Here is a 21,361-nt window from a genome sequence, read left to right on the forward strand (position 1 = left end):
ACTTCCCATAGCTCACAACTCTGTGGTTGGCCGGGTCTCGGTCTTGTCTCTGGACCTGACCATACTTCCTCTCTGCCGTGACAAAACTCCCTCTATATGGGATATAGAAAAGAGCCCATATGGCTCGCTGCAAACTTCTCTTACCCCAACATAACACCAAGCAGGACAATTGTGTCTGTACTTGACATATTGGGGCCCAGCCCAAGTAGTACCACAACTGCAAAGAACTGGAGAAATATCCTTGAGAGTTCTGGTATGGGCTGAAGAAATCTGTTAATATCACACTCCAGAGTGGGGATAAAGAGCCGTAAGGCCAAACTGAACCAGAAAAAAGTGTTTACCCAAGGAGGCTATCAGCTTCCTCGCTGAAATGGAGAATGAGAGTCATATCTATAGGAGACAAGGTCATAGCCAGAAAAATGGTAGTGAATATTAGGTCCAAGGTGGAGTCCAAGTCAAGGACCAGGAGGGTTAGAAGCAGGAAGGAGTCAGGTCGAGGAAAATGTTTCAAAATTAAATCTGTGAACAAGTATTAGGTATGTATTGAAGATTCCTTGTTACGCAGCCTTGCCTCTATGTTGCAATATTCCTCTCCAGCCCCCTTGTGGAGTTAACTATCACAGTGATGCCAGGACTCAGTTCTCTTCCCAGCTCCCCAAATCAGGCAGAGGACAGCCAGACACAAGCATTTCCCCAAACACCATTTACTAATATGGAGGAGCAGTTACCCCCTCATATTCTCAGGTTTAATTGTCATGGATTTGGGACTTGGAAGAGTAGAGACTAAAGCTGGCCATTGATTGTTCAGAATAGCTGGGGGAGAAAGGATGCAAGAAGGGTCTTCCAAGCAGTACTTAGCTTGTCTTCTGTGGGGTGGATCTTTTCAGGCCCAAGTGAAAGGGTGTGGTCCAGGTCAAAGCTACAAAGGCCTTAGAAACCAGTACAGAGTCTCCTCCATTTATCTTGCTTTTCTCTTCCCACCCTCTTAAGAGTTCTCATCACATTCCAGAAATTGCCCCCAACTTGACCTTCTATAAAATATCAAGCTGCTGCTGAGAAGTTTGTTCTGGCTTATGTGTTCCAGACAACAGAAAAAGTCAACTTTTCCTACAACAAACTGGCTGATCCTAAGTTTTCATTTTATGATATGACTTTGGTGGAAGCAGTGAAAAAGGGAGATCGCCGGGTGCACTTATTTTTCCTCTCACTCTCATTGTGTCATACCGTGATGTCAGAAGAGAAAGTCAAAGGTGAGAAAGGGCCCGAGGCCTCATGACCTGAGAATACGTCATATAGTCTAGGCTGGTTGGAGGTGAGGGTGGTTTGATATCATCTATAATGGCTTAATCGAAGGAAGAACTTCATAATAGGAAGTGTTATCCAGCAATGGAATGGATAGTCAAGACAAGTAGTGAGCTCCTAGTCACTGGAGATATTCGTGTAGAAAACAATCTGTTGGTCTTAAAGAAGATTCAGTCATTGGATAGGGTCAAATTTGGTGCCCTGTAGGGGCCTCCTGATCTTGAGACTCTGATGTCCTGTCATAGAGTCCACCTGAATTGTTCCCAAGATCAGCCCCACTATCTCTGACAGGACTTCCCTGAAGAATGAATTGAGTCATCCTTTTGTTACTTCACAATTTAAAGGTATCCCGACATGTTCTAATTCCCTTATTAACCAAATATGACTATATCATCCCTGAATTTATCAAAGCCTTTTTTAAGAAACAACGAGAAATGACTGATTATAAATTAAGAAGATTTTTTTCCTTAACAAACAAGAATTTAAGCAACCAAATAAATCATCCTTTAAAGTCAATGTACTACCATTAGTGACACCTTATATTTGTATATCACTTTGCAGTTTTATAAATTGCTTTCATTTATATTATTGCCCACAATCTTCACAACAGCCCTTGAGGTAAGCAGAAAAGAAATATTATCCTAGGTTTGAAGGAAACTGAAGCTAAAAGAGATGAAGTGATTTGCCTAAAATCCTACAGCTAAGAATGGCAGACATGAGATAAGAACCCAAATTTCATGTCTCCTGGCCCCATGTGCTCCCACCCCACCACAAGTCTCCCTGGGCCTGACATTCCAGCAATTGCTATTACTTGAAGCATATTTTGACTTGTCTTTGTTTACAGGTAGGAAACACACAAGAAAATAGTCTTATTATCCCAGAGATACATTTCATGTCTGACCTAAAATTATACTCCCCCACCTACCTCATTCACAAGTATAAGACTAATGATGCTTAACTGTGTTTAGAAGTTAAAATCTCCTTCAGAAGAGAAATCATCCAAAATATACCTCAGGTTGTGGTGATATTCTAAAAAAGGAGCTCAAGAAGTGTCTTGAGTAATATAAAACTGAATGACTGATTCATCAAAATGAATCATTTAGCTTCCCAAGGTAAGAGTTTCAAAGGTGACAGTACTCATTCATATATATATGAATATATGAATATATTATATATATATATATATAAACTATATATATAGTTTATTAAACCATCAATATTGTCTTGCAGCAGTATTTATTTAACGTTTGGACAGTCTTATGCAGGAGCACGTTATGCAGGACCACCTGCATGAGACTCACCCAGAAGATTTGTTAAAAATTCAATTTCTTGGGCCCTCCTCCCAGATTTTGTGATTCTGGATTCAGTAAGTTTGGATAGGGCCAGGAACCTGCATTTTTAACAAGCCTCCTGAGCCATCTTTACCCACTAAAGTTGGAGAGTAACTGCCTATGTTTTGTTCACTTGTATACATTGCATGTACCATGTGCCTCTGTAATACTAACTCAGGTCTGTGAAATGAAAGAAAAAAAAAACTGACCTGTTGTACACAACCTGGCCTTTTAGGGCCAGACTGTGAGGAAGTTTAGAGGAAAAGTGTCCCCTCCTGGGCTCCATCTTTATGTAAGCGTTTGGAAGACGGTGTCACCTCTGGGTGGACTTCAGCTGCACATCTCCGTGGGCTCTGGCTGCCCTCCTCTCTCCTGCCAGGTGAGCTGGTGTACCAGGCTCAGTCCCCAGATGAAGGTGCCCTGGTCACTGCTGCCAGGAACTTTGGCTTTGTGTTCCGTTCCCGTACGTCTGAGATCATCGTGGTAGTCGAAATGGGGAAAACCAAAGTCTACCAACTGCTGGCTATCTTGGACTTCAGCAATGTGCGCAAGAGGATGTCTGTTATCGGTGGGTGCCCCTCCGAGCCGGGCCTCCCCTTGGTCTTTCATACACATTCACACATTGACTTTCTCTTTAAGCTATACACAGATGTTTTCTCCCCTCCACATGCCTTCTCACAGGTGTTGTGTCTCAGACACAAACACACAGCCGTTCCCGCTTTCTCTGCCACATATCTTTATATTTTTTTTATACACAAGGGTGGTGGGGGCTTGCTACCATACACTAGGGCCCTTCTTCAGTGTTCCTGAGTAGTGGCTTGTAAGAACCCTCAAAGCTAAGAACAGAGAATAAATCCATAAAGCTTGAACTTGGAGTAAGAGATGAGGACAGAAATGTAGAGGAAATTCCTACTATCTTGCTCTCAATGCGTTTGGGTCATTATTCATCCTTCATTCTTCATCCTTGGTCCTTACGGTACTAGATGTGGGCCTTGGTAGAGAACTTGGACATTAGAAGCTAAATGTGATTCTGCATCAGAGACTTCCACAGGTGATATTGAACCCATGGAAGAACTGGTTCCATAAGGTCCTCTCTCATTCTCACCAGCCCTCACTACGTCACTTATCCTATGTGGCCACTCATTGAGTGTTTAGCCCCCCAAAGGTATCAGAAACAAATGTCATGGGAACACGATCTGCCATCCCTCAGTGGCCCAGACAAGTTCTTGTAACAATGGGCCTATATGGTTACTTTGCTTAATTTGCTTATCCTTAGTGAGGACACCTGAAAATCGGGTAATGTTGTTCTGCAAGGGTGCAGACACCACCCTCTGTCAGCTGCTTCATCCGTCCTGTAGTGCCCTCAGAGATGTGACCATGGGACATTTAGATGTAAGTGTTTAGGTTGCAGGGGAGGGAAGCTGTGGATGGTTCCTTGTATCTGGATATGTGTCCCTGTGTCAGTGTGTTTATTTATGGGTGTATATTGGTGTCTGTGTCTCTTTAATTGATGGAAGAATAAAAACTTCCTCATTCTGTGGGATTCTCAGTGATCACATTGCCAACTTCTGTGCCAAGGAGTTGGATGGCATAGGATCGCAGGGTCATGACAAGGATTGTGTCTGTGGGAGCACTTACCACAGTCAGAATAGTTCTCTCTATGATTCCTGGCTTAGGAGTTCCCATGACCTAGAATTTGCTTCAGAGTAGGGCTTGCTGGTATGGGAGGCCCACCCCATCAGCCATGATAAGAACAGATTGCTTTTAGGATATGGAGTATAAAGCACCAGGCCTGGGCTGATTAGGAGGCTGTTTGATATCATCCTCTGTTATCTACAGGATTAGAGTCCCCAAGGGTACCTACCCGCTACCTACTCCATGCTACTTCCACCCCCTTGGATTTGAGCTGTATCAGAAAGAAAGATTAGCTCCAGTCAGCTGGCACTAAGAAGGAAAACCAGATCTGTATTCTCTGGGATTTCTACCCTTATCCCTGGATATATAGGGTTGGAAGGATAGGACAGGGAATGGGATGAGGAAGAGGCAGATCGGAAAAATATTTTAAAGAAGAAATAGATTGGTGAAGTTGCTATTTTGTTAGGCCATTTTGGCTTGACTCTACATTAATACATAGAGAATAAATGGCCAGTAAGCACATGAAAGATGTGCAATATCATTAGCCATCAGAGAAATGCAAATCAAAACCATAAGATACTACTTCACACCACTAAGATAGCTAAAATTTAAAAAAAAAGATGACCAGACAATAATAAATGTTGGCAAAGATATAGAGAAATCTTAACCTTCATACATTGCTGATGTGAATGTAAAATGATGTTGCCATTTTAGAAAACAGTCTGGCAGTTCCTGAAAAAGTTTGGCATTTAGCTACTATCAGATGACCCAGCATTTCCACTCCTAGGTATATTCCCAAGAGAAATGAAAATATACATCCACACAGAAACTGGTACACGAATGTTTATAGCAGCATTATTCACAATAGCACGAAAAGTAGAAACAACCCAAATGCCCATAAATGGATGAGTGGATAAATAAAATGTGGTATATCCGTACAATGAATTACTTAGTCACTAAAAGGAATGACATACTGATACAGCTACAGTGTGGATGAACCTTGAAAACACTGTGCTAAACGGAAGAAGCCAGTCACAAAGGGCGACATGTGTGATTTCATTTATAGGAAATGTCTAGAACAGGCAAATCTATAGAAACAGAAAGTAGATTAGTGGTTGCTAGGGGTTGGGGAGAAGGGAATGGGAATGACTGCTAATGGGGATGGGGTTTCTTTTGGGGTGATGAAAATGTTCTGGAATTAGATAGTAATGATGATTGGTTGCACAATTAAGGGTATCGTTTTTTAAAAAACACTGAATTGTACACTTTAAAAGACTGAATTTTATGGTAGGTACATTATATCGCAAGTGTTTTAAAAAGTCAGTGAAGTGTCCCACATGGGGTGGCTCTTATATCTTATGGTTCCCAGAGGCCACGGTATTTTTTATGGGCTAGTCTGAAAACTCTCATCTTTTAACGAACACATGAATTAGGTATCTTCTCAGAAAGCATTTCCACAGACTGGCTTCAAAGCGGCCATAAAACTTTTTCAGATCTTTCAGCCTGCTACCAACCTTAACAGATACCAACAGTGGAGTCTGATTACACTACTGTATGTTAACCACTGTGATAAACCTGTGAGTCAAGCTCCAAAAACCCCCTCATGCAGAAGCATAGCTCCAGGCCCTCTAAGACAGGGATCAGCGGGTCATACAAAAACAAGTGGCGGCCAGGGTTTGGCCCCAGGGCTCTGGTTTGCCCAACAGAAGAGAAAAGGAAAACACACAAGGGAGAGATCAGTAAGAAATAATGTTAACACAGGCTGCTAAATTACTTGTTGAAGAATTAAGAATCTGTCAGTGTATTGTTAAGCTTGTCCAGTCCTATTATCAGTATCCTTTGCAAAATCAGTTTCTGCCATACCTCTTCCTTCTTAAGAAGTCTCTGAGATCTTCTCTCAGGCTTCTGTTTCAAAGTCTTGCCTGCCAACAGTACAGAGGTTTAAGAGATGGCATTCCCTACCTATACTACCTATGTTAATTTCACCTGACAGCTAACATCAAACACTCAGGAGTTACACAGGGAACTAAGAGCGAAATACCAAGATGATAAATTCTGTTTTCCTTTACTCTTATGATGCCAAAGTGAATTATTCTGAAGCTCACTGTAACAGTGGTCATGTAGAATTGTTATTCACATGCAATTCTCAATACACAAAATCTGCCTCTATCCCATCCTGAGTTGGATATGAGTTCTACCCCAAACCACCCACATTCTCACCCAGCCCTCCTTATGACCAAGAGTATACTTCTGCAAGGTAGCTAGCTATGGTTAGGATATATCGGTGGCCAAGGAGCAGATAGATGCTAGCTCACCCAGAGAGCATTTCAGCAGTGGCCTAACACTGCTGGGTATGGCCAATCAACTGAGCCAACCAGCTGTAGACAAATACACACAATATGTATGCTATTGAGATGCCCATTGAATGCTTGATGAAGGAAGGCAGAGAGAGAGGAAAATAAAATGAATATATGCTTGTAAAAAATAATAGTAACACCTTTGCTTATTTTTATAACAACTCTTTTTTACTTTATTACTCCCTTCATTCTCATATTATAGACATCATTATCCTGTCTGTAGGGGGTGAATTATTATCCTAGTTTTATAAGAAAGAAATCTAGAGGGCTTAGTTTTTCCCAAGGTCACACAGCAAATAACCTAACTGTAGATAGAAGCTAGAATCTTCTATGTCTGAGAACTACTTTCAAACTTTAGCCCCAGCTATGGTGCCCCAATCCTTAGGACATTTTGCTGAGAAAGCTCAACAGCTGCTTTCTGGTTAGGCCAGGTACTAGCCCCATGGTACTAACCATTAAACCCTATACTGCAAGCAGATGGGGCCCGTGGGATCAACCTTCCACTCCCTAACCCAGCTCAGCCCCACTCAGTGCATACACATGTCTTCCAGGATTTTGCCAGTGAAGGCCTTCGCACCCTCATGGTGGCCTACCGAGAACTGGACAATTCATTCTTCTGTGCCTGGAGCAGAAAGCACAGTGAAGCCTGTTTGTCTTTGGTGAATCGGGAAAATAAAATGTTAAATGTCTATGAAGAGATTGAAAAAGACTTGATGGTTAGTGTGAGGAAACCTGGGACAAACTGGAAGCATGATGGGGGACAGCAGTCAGCAGACTGAGCAAGGGCTCTGAGAGTGGCTTCCAGCAAATCAATAGGTTCAGGCGCTCTCCGAATACTGGAATCCAAGCTGATTCAGGATATTCTGGAGCTTTGAAACCCATAAATAATGAAAAAAATACACTGGTTGTAAATTTCGTCTTTCCGATAGTGTTTTTATCCCAAAGCTGCTCACAGAAACTAATCTGGGAGGAATAACAGATTAGATCATCCAGAACTAATTGATGGACTAATCAAGACAAAAATATTCACTCACTCATTTGACATAATTTATTAACTGCCTCTATGTGCCAGGCACTGTTTTAAGCCCTGTTCATGTAGTAGTAGACAAAACAGACAAAAAAAGTAACATATATGATATGTTAGAAGATAAAAACGCTATGGGAGAAAATAAAATGAAACCAGGAAGAAAGCTAGGGAGTATCAGCATACGTGTGTGTTTTGGAGAGGGCAAAGCATAGTTGCTATTTTAAATAGGGTGCTTAGTGAAGGAGACATCTGAGCAGAGACCTCAAGAAGATGGCAAGCCAAGCAGCTCTCTGGAGGGTTAGCTTTCCAGACAGAAGGAATGGCAGGAGCAAAGGCCCTGAAACAGGAGCAGGCCTAACTTGTTAGTTGAACAGCAAGACAGCTAGGGTAGCTGGTGCAGTATAACTCAGGAGGACAGAATAAAAGGACATGAGACAGTGAAGTAGTAGAGGGCCCTGCAGGCCAATAAGGACTTAGAGTGGGATATGGAAAACCAGTGAAGCATTCAACCAGAGAAGTAATGAAGCTTTCTGAATGATCTCTGGTTGTCATGTTGAGATCGTTCTGTAGGGGAGCAAGCATAGACCCAAGGAGACCAATAAGCAGGTAGTTGCAATAATACGATTGAGAGGTGATAATGCCTTGAACCAGATAGAAGTAATGGAAGTGGTGAGGAATGGTCAAATCTGTACTTTTTTTTTTAAAGGTAGAGCCAACAGAATTTGCTGATGGATTGTCTTATAGGATATAAGCAAAAAGAGAAGTTAAGGATGACCCCCGAGTTTTTGACCAAAGTGATACAGGCTGGCTCTGCTATAAAAATAGAAGTTACTGATACCAAATGGGAAAATTTAGAGATCCCAAAGATCACAAATCTCCTTCCATAGCCAGTTCTGTGATGTTTCTAGACTGTCCTTCTAGAGGCCTAGAAGAAGTCAGTAGTTTGTCCTGGTACCCATCCCTGGGGTTGGCACTGTTGGGGTATCATAGAGAGAAAGCATGGTGCTGAACCAAGGTGCTTTTAATCTAGTGATTCCCCTTTTCAGGGGAAAAGGCCTTAAAAACCTTAGAGGGCCCCAGTAGATACAAACAAATGAAGTTTACCAAGCTCTTGTAAGGTTGAAAGAAACAGTGGAATAAGGTGTGGGGCATCCTTTGTCTGGGGATCTCTGTTGAAGACCAAAGCCATGAAGCGTGCTATGAAGCCAGGGAGAGTGAACGTGTGTCGAGAAACAGATGGTTTAGCAGTGGCACACAGCATCACGTATGACTTGGGCAAGTCTTTTCCCTCTTCCATCCGTAATATTCTGTGTTTCCAAGTTGGATTTCAGTGTGTAGTTGAAAAGCTGCATCTGTTGAGAGGCATAGTGTGCTGAGTTTTATACCACTGGGGTACTCCTGCCAGGACATTGCCTGCTTACTAAAAAGGATACTGAGCTGCCAGTTGAGTTGTTGGGTAGCACTAAATGTTGTGACTCTCTCCTTTTTTATGACTCACTGATATCTCTGTTCCAAGCTGTTAGGGGCCACAGCCATAGAAGACAAGTTGCAGGACGGAGTGCCTGAGACAATCATCACCCTGAACAAAGCCAAAATTAAAATGTGGGTTTTAACTGGAGATAAGCAAGGTAAAGGGGAGCTCCTCACCTGACCAATCCTCTTCTCTGTCCACCTTAGCTATTTCTTCTTTTTCTTTTCCTTTTGTTCTTATCCATTGATTTGAAAAATACCTTATAACCCAGGTCAAGTCCTTACAGGACAGCTCCATTCCCTCTTGACATACAATTTGCTAAGCCTATACTTTATGCCAGATGCTGCATGAGGTAGGTGTTGAGACCACAGAGATGAATCAATCAAACATGACCTCTGTCATCCAAGAACTCACAAGCTAAAACTTTTAGAGTTTTCTGACTATACATGCCCTCTCTGTTGTCCCAAAGGTCCATTCTCCCACCATGTCCCACAAATTCCTCTGAAAATCCTCTTGACTGTGTCACCACGCTCACTCAGCCTTTGTCCCCTGTTGACTGTACTTCTGCAAAAAGCTTCTGACCTGATCTTTCTGTCTCTTGCCCTTATTAATTTCAGTATAGCCTACAAACAACCATCAGTTTAATCTTCCTAAAATATACTACTTTTATGACGTTACTCCTCTGCTCAGGTGCCCACCATGACTGCACGTGGCAGTTGGACTTCACTCCCTGGCCTTCACGACCTTGATAATCTGTTTCTGCCTGCACATCCTTTTCTCTATCCTCAAGTGACCGTTCCCTTCAGTATGTCCCAAAATAAAGCAACTCCTACTCCAGGGCCTCTGTTTGGGTGGTTTCCCCATTTGAAATGTTTTTTCCTTCCCCTAAACAAGTCTTTCTCATCCTCAAGGTCTTTCTCCAAGAAAGTTTCTATAACAATTGCAGTATCTCCTCTGACTATTGCTACTACTTGCGGCCAGGGTTCAGGACTTAATTTTTTTAAAATTTTTTTCCTTTAGTATGAATTTATTCCAAAATCCAGATTTCTTGATTAAAGGAAAGACTACAACCTAAGCATGTCTCAGTCTCCCATTAAATCTAGCATAGAAATGAGCATAGTTCTGTTCCAGGAAATACATCCTGTTTGCCTGGAGAAGTGGATACAGACTAGAATTGCTTTAAGAAACAGGGGAAGGTGTTGTAGAGAAGACTAAGCCAGAATGATCCTAGTTACTGATAAGTAACTCGCAAGTGTTTACCAAGTTGACAGGCTCCTGTGGCTATTTGAATATGGTCTCCATTGACTCATGAAAACTACACTTTGACTGCATCCCTGGCCGATGTGGACAAACGGGCGGGCTCTGCAGCCCACTGCTATATGCACCAGCCTATGTACCAGCACACTGTGAAGACACCCTGTGCTGGCCAAAATGTGACCTGTGTTCCTCCTTCCCTGCAGAGACTGCTGTGAACATCGCCTATGCCTGTAACATATTTGACAATGGAATGGATGGGATGTTTTGCGTGGATGGCAGTGATGCTGAGACTATTCGGCAAGAACTCAGGTACCGATGGGAGAGCTGCCACAGCGCATCCCTGGACCCACGATTTCTCACTCATCTTTTTACCCAGTATGGTTTCTTACTGTGAGAAGGAACAGAGAAGAAATGGAGGAGAGGAGAACAGAAAACCTAAAGTATTTGAGAGAATTTTGTGAAGAAGAATTAGGACTCAAGGAGTCGGAGCGTAGAGAGTAGAGAAGTGCGGTGTGTGAATGGCCAGGGACGTAAGGCAGTGGCAGGTCTCAGGAGGCTGTCGGGTCTGAGGTCCTGGCTGGTGCTTTGCAGAGGATCCGTATCCACCTTGCCCATTTTCACTCGGGGACACGTTTTCCTTCCTATTGCACCTGAAGCTCTAGGGCTTCAGGTCAGACCCTAACCACTACTCTTGGCTTTCAGTTCAGCAATAGACAAGATGAAACCCAAGCCTCTACTGGAATCAGACCCAATAAACAACTGCTTCACCACGAAGCCCAAAGTGCCTTTCAGGATACCTGAGGAGGTTCCCAATGGCAACTACGGCTTGATCATCAATGGCTACAGTCTGGTGGGCAAACCGAGCTACAGCTCTGCTCTCTTCTTCCAGGGAATTTTTATCCTAGGTCCAACCCACTTCAGGGAAAATTCAAGACCCAGGAGGAACCCTGTTCCCCTTCTCTTTAGGTGTCTTTGCCTGACAAACACCTTTCTCGAGCCTTCTCTAGGCAGGAATAATGAGGAAACAGAAGCCAAGAGCATATTCCTTCCTTATCCAAAAAGTTCACTATTGATGTGGCCTGTCACTTAGGGGAAGAGGGAAGTGAGCAGAACCATGTCCTCCAAAAAGTCACTTGGCCTTATAGCCCAGTCAACTGACTTGACCCAGGGAGAGACTCTGACCGGTTTCCCACTGGAGGTTGGGTCACTGTGAAGATGCCTAGAGCTAACGTGGGGTTTGGTCTCCCTTGGGGGTGGAGCAGCTTGGGAGCAGCCACGCCTGCCCTCTGTAGTACAGGAGAGTACAGCGGAGAGGGGAAGGGCCTAGGAAGATCCTGTCGGGAGAACCTCTTCAGGCAGCCTGAAATGTGGGTGTGTTCTGGTGCTGCAGGCCTATGCTCTAGAAAGGAACCTGGAGGTGGAACTGCTGCGAACAGCATGCATGTGCAAGGGGGTGATCTGCTGCCGGATGACACCCCTTCAGAAGGCCCAGGTGGTAGAGCTGGTGAAGAGGTACAAGAAGGCGGTGACACTGGCCATCGGGGATGGGGCCAATGACGTCAGCATGATCAAAGGCATGTGAGGGGTGGGGGCAGTAGCCCCAAGGCATGAGCTTGTCCTTTCCTTGCTCCATGGGCAAAATCCATCTGGGTGGCACTGCATTGCTGGTTCACGCTGCTGCGTGTCATATGTGTTGTACGATTTCGTTCGTTCATGTTTTGTGATTTCATTCATGCTCCGCTACACCTGCAGTCCCATTTATTTACACATGCATACATCTGCCCATATCCACAGGCACACACACACATTTAGATTCATTCACTTAATACTCATACACACATAGATACGCATGGCTCCCACAAAAGCTCATGCGTATATTCATAGAACAACAGGCTGTGTCACTACCACACCATCTTTCTGAGATGGCATCAAAGCCCACAGAAAGGAGCCCTGGGAAGAAGTCATAGTCTGTTCCTTGTTTGAAGGCTGTTGGCCTGAGCAAATTTAGGTGGGAGACAGGGCTGCCCAACCGGGGAATTAGCTGTGAGGCCCAATGCAGGCAGTGTTCCCAAGAGCTTGCCCTGACTATCCTGGCTGGAGGAGAATAGCAGACTTAACTGATGCTTTAGACCAATAAAGGCAAATGGCTGAACCTGGTTTTAACTTCAGCTGAATGTTGTTAGCCTCCAGCAACTTGTAGTTCTGTGAGATATGGACGCATCTAGAGGTCCTCTAGTCTGCCTTCTCTCTCCATACGGGAAACACTAGCAGATATTCCAGACTCAGCTTCAGACTAGGAAGTGTTCTTTCTCTCTTCCCCAGTTCCTAGAACTTCTCTGGTTTTTAGGGCCTTAGAGGTTTTAGTTATTCCATTAAGCAATGCAATAGGTATATGCTAGAAAATCAATGAATTTGGCCTACACTAAAACAGACTAATTAAAAGTTATAGGAACTTTAATCTTATCTTCCATAGAGTGTAATCCTTGCTTTATCCAGAAAAAGTCACCTTAAGCCTCCTGAAGAACTCATTTCTCACTAACAACGTATGTACATCACTTATTCCTCCCAATAGTTGGATTTCACTCCTTAGATAAACTTAGGTAATTAAATGTTATGTTAGATTGACATCCATCCTGCAATTTTAATTGATTTAAGTGGCTTCAGGAGATACCAAGAAATGTTTACCTCAGCATCTAGACCAGGGGTGTCCAAACTTTTTTCAACATTTTTTACCAAGGGCCATATGCGCTAAAATACACAAACAGCCGGGCCACTCCCTCAAGGTGAAGTACGTATTGCCTCACCTGGTTTATTTAAGTAAACTAAATATATTTTTGGAATTTGCTGCAGGCCAATTAAAAATGGATTGCGGGCCGCAGTTTGGACACCCCTGATCTCGACAGTAGGAAAGAGACTAGGTGGCTATAGGAGGTGCAAAGATCATCCAGGACAGCTTTCTAGAACTAACCAAGAATGCCAGGCATTCTTGAGCAGCACCATCCAAAACAAAGTAAAGATGAAGGAGCTGTTTTCTGACTTGTAGGGGAGGGGCAATCCACTAAGGAGAAAAGGCTCCCGCCACTAAGTAAGGGCCATTTTGAGCTGGGCCTAACAGTGTTTTCCAAATGTAAAATAAGTGATTTGTACAGCATGATCTCAGTCTTCCTTTTACACTTCCCAGGCTGGGAGCCCAGCAAACAAGGTCTGGGGCTGAGAAGTTTCTGGGGTTTCTTTTGCAGCTGCCCACATTGGGGTCGGCATCAGCAGCCAGGAGGGAACGCAAGCCATGCTCAACAGTGACTTCACCTTCTCCCAGTTCCAGTATCTTCAGCGTCTACTCTTGGTCCATGGCCGCTGGTCCTATAATCGCATGTGCAAGTTTCTCAGCTACTTCTTTTACAAAAACTTTGCCTTCACCCTGGTGCACTTCTGGTATTCCTTCTACAACGGGTTCTCCGCACAGGTAGGAGGTCAGGTGGCATTTCCCACTCTGGTCAACGGGGTCCTGTCACCCCCCGTTTCAGCCAGCTCAGACGCTTTTTCTCCTCTAGAGACCAATGTAGGATATGCTGCTATCCACCTGTAAGGCTCCTCACCCATGCTTATCCCATCCCCAACCCCACACTTAAACTTAGATTTCTAAACCCTAACTTTTCTGGCCTGGGCCTAACATGGCCTTGACTCCTACCTTCAGAACTCGCCCATAAGATATTTTCACCTTTTCCCTGACATAGACACCTAGAGTTTCCAAACCTATGTAATGGAGGGAATTTCCTAGGTCTGGGAGTTGGGTTTTTTTGGTTGTTTTTGTTTGTTTGTTTGTTTGTTTGTTTGTTTGTTTGTTTTAGCATCCAAGGTAATCCTTATGGAGCAGGCTAAACCTCAAAGGACCCCTAGGTCTTGACAGACAGGCTGGTTATGGCATTCACCTAGAGCCATACTTGGAAACACAGCTACCCATTACTTCTCCTTCCACACCCCAACACACACTATTGTTGCTCCAATGAATGAATTCCACATTTTGAAGATGAAATCTCCCCCACGATAGTGGGGAGAGGTGACACCTGGATTTTGATGTTCAAAAGGGATTCTCACAAGGAATCCCTTTTCGTATGGAAATTTTTGGGAGTCTCTCAAAAATTCCCAAGAGAAATAACCCCAGGAATGATTCTCTTGGGAGGTACTTACTACCTCTGTTGCCTTGGGCTCCAGGGGGAACAGACCAGTCAGCAGTCAGCAGACAGTAGTAGACTTGTATACCCGTGGTGTCTAACAAAGCCAGTCTGGTTTGTGGGAGAGGTGTGTGTGTGTGTGTGTGTGTGTGTGTGAGAGAGAGAGAGAGAGAGAGAGAGAGAGAGAGAACGAGAACGAACGACAATGACCACCTCTGTGGCTGGTAAGGAGAGGAGCCCTCTCGAGGCCCTAGGATGGAGCACCTAGCTGGGGAAGGGTCGTTAGGCCTATTCTGCTTGCCAGTATTAGAAAGTGTCCAGGGTTACAGAAGCTATTGAATGTCATAACGCAGATACAGCAAATAGCCCAGAGGCTTACATGCCCGGGAGTGCAGGGGTTTCGCTAGCATTCCCTAGCAGCCAGTCTGGGTCCTTGCTGTGCAGGCAGAGGCCGTGCAGGTCATGGTAGGGTTGGTTCAAATCAACCTTGTAAGGTTGGCCACAAACAAGCTTGATGTGGCCTCACCTCAGCCAGGCAGCCAGTTCTAAATAGAGTAGGACCAAACAGAGACTGAGGTTAGCCTTCTCAGTCAGATTGCTGAAATTCAGATCCTGCTCTAGGTTAGTACAGGGGTGGGTAGATAGAGGGCAAAGGGGGCTTTCTTTGAACTGGGAGGTGGAGCTGAGACTTTGTAGAAGAGAGAAATCTAAGAAATCTCCTTGGTATTCTTCCAGACAGTTTATGATGCCTGGTTTATCACTTTCTACAACCTGGTCTACACCTCCCTCCCTGTCCTGGGCTTGAGTCTGTTTGACCAGGTAAGACCAACAGCAAGCCCCTTAGTCAGTGTTGAAGCCCCTGGGCCCTTGAGAAATATTCCCAAGAGTGAGGATAATAGCAAGAGCTGAGCTCTATCTATAAAGTCAAGTGTAAATGGAATGCTTTCTAGAGCAAGGAAGGGAGCTCATCACCTGGAGAGGTATCATGGGATAAAGTAAAGAGTCTTCCTCCACAGAGAATAATCATCAGTTTTAGAAATCCAAGTTTTCCTGCATCAGTTTTATCTCGAGAGAGAAACATGGAAATTGTGCTGTACAGTAAATTTAGTGTGTACAAAAGTAGTGAAAGGAAATAGAGCTATTGGGGCAGGGGCTTCAAAAACGGAGACCATTCAGAGATAATGAGATAAACCAATAGTGGGAGGCCTCGGTGGGGGTCCTGAGGGCCAAGCATGGGAGTATGGGTATGATACTCTGAGTCAGGGAGTCAGCCTAGGGGAGCCATCTGTCCTTGTCAGAAATTCCCTGGGTATTGAGGGTCCTGGTGCCCACCTCTCCCTTCCCTTCTACCCCAACCTCCAGTCATGGGTATATGGAATAGAAAAGGAGCCCCCAAAGAGGAATAAAGTAGCTAAGAGAGGACATCATAGTATCACGGTTCCTGGTCCCCATCAAGATAGGAAAGAAATTCTCCATGAAGTAGCTGCCAGCATCAGACAGCAAGAGGGATAAGCTGTGTCACTCAACAGCTCTAACCAGCTTCGGTGGTCTAAATTCTAGGGATCTACAACTTCTCAAAACAAGCCCCAAGCTTTGTTATCCAGAGTTTCAGATTTAGGAGCTGGAGATGATCCAATCTCATCCACATAGGGAATCCTCTTACCTGAGTTCACCAGTAGCTATGGGAATAGTAGGAGTATCACAGAACATGGATACCTATAAGCGACTCCTGGTCCCCATTGGCTTTCCCCTCTCCTCCCACAGGCTTTTGACACAAAGAATATTCAACCAAAGAAACACTTAAAACTGGGGACTCATGTCCCAACTTCTTCCCCTACTCCAAGCTCCAGTCCTCCCTTCCAGCTGCCCCCAGTCCCAATTGCCCCCTTTCTTGAGTCCCCATCCTAACTGCCTCCAGGTCCTTTCACCATCTTGACCTTCTCCTAGCTTTCTTTCACTACCCAGATCCTTGCCTAGAGAGTAGAACTTCAGGAAGGCTCTGTGCTCACTGCTCTGTTCTCCGGTTCCACTTCTCAAGTAATCCATGAGGAAGCTCCTAGGCAGCCTGGCAGCAGACCCAGTGAGGGGACAAGCCTCCACTCTGGCGGAGATGGGACCTTCTGAGCCTTTCTCCTTACCTTCTGGTGCTTCCAGGATGTGAATGAAACGTGGAGCCTACATTTCCCAGAGCTGTATGAGCCAGGCCAGCACAACCTCTATTTCAACAAGAAGGAATTTGTGAAGTGTTGCTTGCATGGGGTCTACAGTTCCTTCGTGCTGTTTTTTGTCCCCATGAGGACCATTTGCAACTCAGTGCGCAGTGATGGGAAGGAAATCTCCGACTACCAGTCCTTCTCCCTGATAGTGCAGACCTCCCTGCTTTGGGTGGTCACAATGCAGGTGTGGCCAGTGGTGGTAGGGGTAGGGGGATTGGAGGAGGAGACTGTCTGGAAGAGAGGGAGGGAAGGAAGGAGGGAGGGTGGGGAGGGAGCATCCTCCCATTAGGGAATTGGAGAAGGGAGGTGGCTGATAGGTCCCAGGTTATAAAGTATTGCACATAGTAGGGTGCTTTTCAGATTGCCCTGGAGACAACCTACTGGACGGTGATAAGCCACTTCGTCACCTGGGGTAGCCTGGGTTTCTACTTTTGCATCTTAAACTTCCTGTACTGTGATGGCTTGTGCTCAATGTTCCCCAACGTCTTCCAATTCTTAGGTAAGGCCCTGCTCAGTGTGTGGCAAGGGGGTGGGGAGTAGTGGTGGGGAATGCGAACCAAATATATTTGTTTAGTAAATGTTTATGGAGCAGCTGTTACTATGTGCTAGGCTCTATGGATATAGATAGGAATAAGACGTGGTCTTTGCCCTACAAGGACTCAAAATTTAGCTAGGGGAAATATTTTACCTTATAGAGTTTCTAAGATATTTTCAAATTTCTTACCTATTTTGATTTTTACAAGCATTCTCTGAAGTAATCAGCACAAGAATTATTAGCACCATTTTAGAGATTGGAGGTTTTTAAAATATAAATTACTCAAATCTAGCTCTCCTGGTTCCCAGTCCAATATTCTTTCTACTGTAGCATACCGCCTTATTGTCTCCCATATTAATTTCCCTATCTTTCATCTCCATTCCGATGAGGACAAAATACAGCAAGAGTAGATATGTAGATGTAGCTGGCTCCACCTCTCATTTTTCCCCTCCAGTGTCCTCTATCCCATTTTTGTGTCCAGGCCAAGGCTCTAGGATTCCTATAACCTTCCCCCATCTCCTGCGCTGCCCCGCCTTCAGAGAGGGACAAAGGCACGTGAATTCACCATGACATTGGCTGTAAAAAGGATCTCACTGCAATTCTTTTGCATTTACTTATTTCTCAAGAGACTAACCTGTCTCCAAAATAACTTCCTTCTTTGGACTGGAGAGGTATCTAAATTCTGGCTGACAGCGCCCTTCCTCCAGGCTCTGGTTCAGTTTTCCCCTCCTGGCTCGTTGTTTACAGGTGTGACAAGGAACACTCTGAGCCTGCCACTGTTGTGGCTGAGTGTTGCCCTCAGCGTGGTCCTCTGTATTTTGCCTGCCGTTGGGTACCAGTTTCTCAAACCACTATTCTGCCCCTCCACTGTGAACAAGGTGAGTGGAACAGGGAATCTACCCAGCTATAATTCAATTCATGACCCTCTTTGTCTTGCCTCTGTGGATAAAAACCCTGTCCCCATGCTCTGGCTATAGGTTATTGACAGAATGCATCGCGTGAAACACCCACTGCCACCCCCAGTCCAGACTAAATTGAAACATTCAAGCAGTCGACGTTCTGCCTATGCATTCTCCCACAAACAGGGCTTTGGGGCCCTCATCACTTCCGGCAAGTTTATGAGATCCATGATGCCCAAGAAAAGATAGCTTTCCTTTTAAAAAGTAGAAGCCTTTAGGGAAACCCCAATGGAGTCAGTCATTGCTCTTCCTCCCTTGTATTCACCTAACTTAGTAAGGAGAGCTTAGAGTCCCTGGGAAAGCAGCATAAACCTGCTCTTCCACTCTCACTCCAGGGGCTCAGCTTCTTCATTCCCTAAAAGGCTGTACCCAAGTAAGGCAAGGAAAAGTGAAGTAAGAGCTCCCAGATATCTGTCAGAGTTATAGCATTTCAAGAAAAAGCGATGTAGGCCTCCTTCCCACCAAACCTTCTAAGTTTTAATCCAGACAAGCCAATGTGGAAGTAGTGGGTACACATGGGGAAGGGAAAAGAAAATGGAACCTAAGAATCTTACTCTGGGCCCTGTTTCTCATACCCAGAGCAACCATAAAGCTTCCAGAGCCCCACACATCGTCCCACCCAGGCACCTTTCTCAGGTTTATTTGGGGGATTCAGGGTGAGTCTGTTGCTGGCCCTGGGTAGCAAAAGGAGGAGACAGCTGTGAAAAGTTGGTCATAAGAAGCTGAAGGAGAGTTTCTGAACCTTAAAAAAAAAAGACGAACAAAGGAGGTGATTCCTGCCTTAACTACAGCTCAAGATGTTGCCTTCTTTCCCTTTCTTTGATGTCTTTGACCCAAGAACTGACACCTTTTTGGGCCTAAGAACTGGGAGTAGGAGACTGCAGGGGATTTTCAAAAATCTTTTCTTGAGGAGACATAATTGGTGAACATTTGTCTTCATTCCATAAAATTATTTTGAGAAGAAATTGTATGTATTTGGGAAATTATTTCTAAGAGCTTATGGAGTAATAAATGGCTTATTTTGGAGTGGAGAGATTTGTATGGTCTGTTGGGGCCCCAGCGACGATCATTGTCCCACAGACACCCCACCATCTCCCTTCAAATTAAACTAGCATCTCCCCTACCCCCTTTTTCTCTACTTTTTAAAAGCTCCGTGCCACTTTTCTGCCCCCTGCTGCTAAACTCTGTATTCACCTCCCTATGATCACATCTAACCACATAGCTCTATGCTCTTTGCACACCTTAAATATTGGTTCTCAAAGCTCAGTACTAGGTTTCTGCTCATCTTTCTCTGTACACTTTTCCTGAGTGACTGAATCTAAACTCATGACTTCATGTACCAACAAAAAGAAGATTCTCAATTCTCACTCTATCCTTTATCTCTCTTCTGAAATTCAGTTCCATTTATTAAACTGATTCTAAGACCCTTCACTTAGTGGAGTCTCAGGAAACTCACACTCAACCCACCAACCCGTACTTATCATTTTCCCCAAAATTTCATCCCAGGATGCCACCACCATCATTCCAGTCACCAAAGGCAGACTGATAGGAACCATCCTATAGTTTTCCTCTAGTCTGATGTCTAATAAGTCATCAAGTAATGTAAATTCTGCATCTTTATCAGGTCTTGATTTCCGTTCCCTACCATTGCCATCGGTCAGACTTTGATCATCTCTCACGTGGATTACTGCATAAACTCTCCCAAGTCGTCTTCCTCGTTTTCTCCTATTCAAAGTATCACCAATACTACTTCCAGAGTAATCTGTCTAAAAGGCAAACTTGATCATGTCAAGCCCCATCTTTGCATTCTTTAAGGGCTTCCCATGCTTTCTGGATCGAGTTAAAATTTGAACACTTTATTATTGGACTCTCTTTAGCCTTGTCTTTCACTACTTTCCCTTCTGCATTCACTCCAGTCATGCTATTTCTGGTCTTCATGTCATCAAACATGCTGTTCTCATGTCCCAAAATGCTTTCCCTCATCCCTCACCCTCTTCTTCATCTAGCAAACTTCTAGTCGCCCTTCAAAACTCAGAATAGTTGGAACTAGATAGAGATGATGGTTGAACAACATTTTGAATGTACTAGATGCTACTGAATTGTATAGTTTAAAATGGTTAATTTTATGTGAATTTCACCTCTATTTTTTTTTTAAAGCTCAGATTAGGCATTGTCTCCTCCAAGATCTACCCCTAATTCCTCAATGTGACTTATATAGCTGCCCAACTTATTCAGTTGCTCCCCTGTGCGTACCCCTACCAGTGACACTTCTCACAGGGCATTTTAATCATTTGTCTATTCATAGCATATGATGGGCCTTTAATAAAGGTCTGTTGAATGAATGAACAAATGAAATGAAAGAATTGGAATCTGCTACTCTGCCTATTTTTCTTATTTCCCTAAATAAATACATGCCATCACACAATAAGTAGCTCAAGCCAGAAACCTGGAAGTCTTTCTGGACTCCTCTCTTCTGTTCCTCTAATCTAGTCCATTCTGTTTCCAAGTTCCATTTCCTCAGTCTTACAGTTGTCTTCAAATCTTTCCCTTCCTATTTATCCCAGTCCCATTGCTTTCATCATTTCTTGCCTGGATTATGGCAACATCGCCCTCTCTGGTCTCCCGGCCTCGGATTCCGCTTCTTTCCAATCCATTATCCACACCACAGAAAATGACTTTTCAAAAGTACAAATCAGATCATGGCGTTTGCCAGTTTAAAGTGCTTTAGTGACTCATCATACCTTCCCTACCTTGAAGCTGTCTGCCTCTCCAATTTCAACACCATTTTGCTGCATATACTGCATTTCTGCCATACCAAACTATTTGCAATTCCTCAAAGGTTCCATTATCTTCAGAAGCCTTTATGCCTTGGCTCTTTCTATTCTGTCCTCTTAGAATACACTTCCCTCCTTTGTGTAGCTAATGTCTATCTGCTCTTCACTCTCAGCTGTGGTCGCTTCTGCTGGGAGCCTTCACTGACACACAAGCTCCTGTTCTTGTTGGGTGCCTCTTCCTGACACTAGACCACCTCGTATGTTTCTCTTTCAGTTCCTGAGAGTTGAATGTATTATCACTAAATCGCCTGTTTTAATTGTGGTT

General features: G+C 44.1%; 1 protein-coding gene across 1 annotated transcript in view; it reads left to right on the plus strand.

Annotated features, from left to right (window-relative positions):
• Positions 1 to 18,451, plus strand: part of LOC117031537 (phospholipid-transporting ATPase FetA-like) — an 82,752-nt gene extending 64,301 nt beyond the window's left edge. Inside the window, exons 14-27 of the mRNA XM_033122028.1 lie at positions 1,085 to 1,250; positions 3,013 to 3,201; positions 3,910 to 4,025; positions 7,177 to 7,341; positions 9,169 to 9,280; positions 10,584 to 10,689; positions 11,083 to 11,230; positions 11,771 to 11,954; positions 13,620 to 13,843; positions 15,288 to 15,371; positions 16,707 to 16,952; positions 17,129 to 17,267; positions 18,051 to 18,181; positions 18,281 to 18,451. Coding sequence (XP_032977919.1) covers positions 1,085 to 1,250; positions 3,013 to 3,201; positions 3,910 to 4,025; positions 7,177 to 7,341; positions 9,169 to 9,280; positions 10,584 to 10,689; positions 11,083 to 11,230; positions 11,771 to 11,954; positions 13,620 to 13,843; positions 15,288 to 15,371; positions 16,707 to 16,952; positions 17,129 to 17,267; positions 18,051 to 18,181; positions 18,281 to 18,451 — 2,181 coding nt within the window. The remainder of the gene's footprint in view (positions 1 to 1,084; positions 1,251 to 3,012; positions 3,202 to 3,909; positions 4,026 to 7,176; positions 7,342 to 9,168; positions 9,281 to 10,583; positions 10,690 to 11,082; positions 11,231 to 11,770; positions 11,955 to 13,619; positions 13,844 to 15,287; positions 15,372 to 16,706; positions 16,953 to 17,128; positions 17,268 to 18,050; positions 18,182 to 18,280) is intronic.
• The last annotated feature ends 2,910 nt before the right edge of the window (positions 18,452 to 21,361 follow it).

This window comes from Rhinolophus ferrumequinum, chromosome 12 (genome assembly GCF_004115265.2).
Source record: "Rhinolophus ferrumequinum isolate MPI-CBG mRhiFer1 chromosome 12, mRhiFer1_v1.p, whole genome shotgun sequence".
NCBI classification, from domain to species: Eukaryota; Metazoa; Chordata; class Mammalia; order Chiroptera; family Rhinolophidae; genus Rhinolophus; species Rhinolophus ferrumequinum.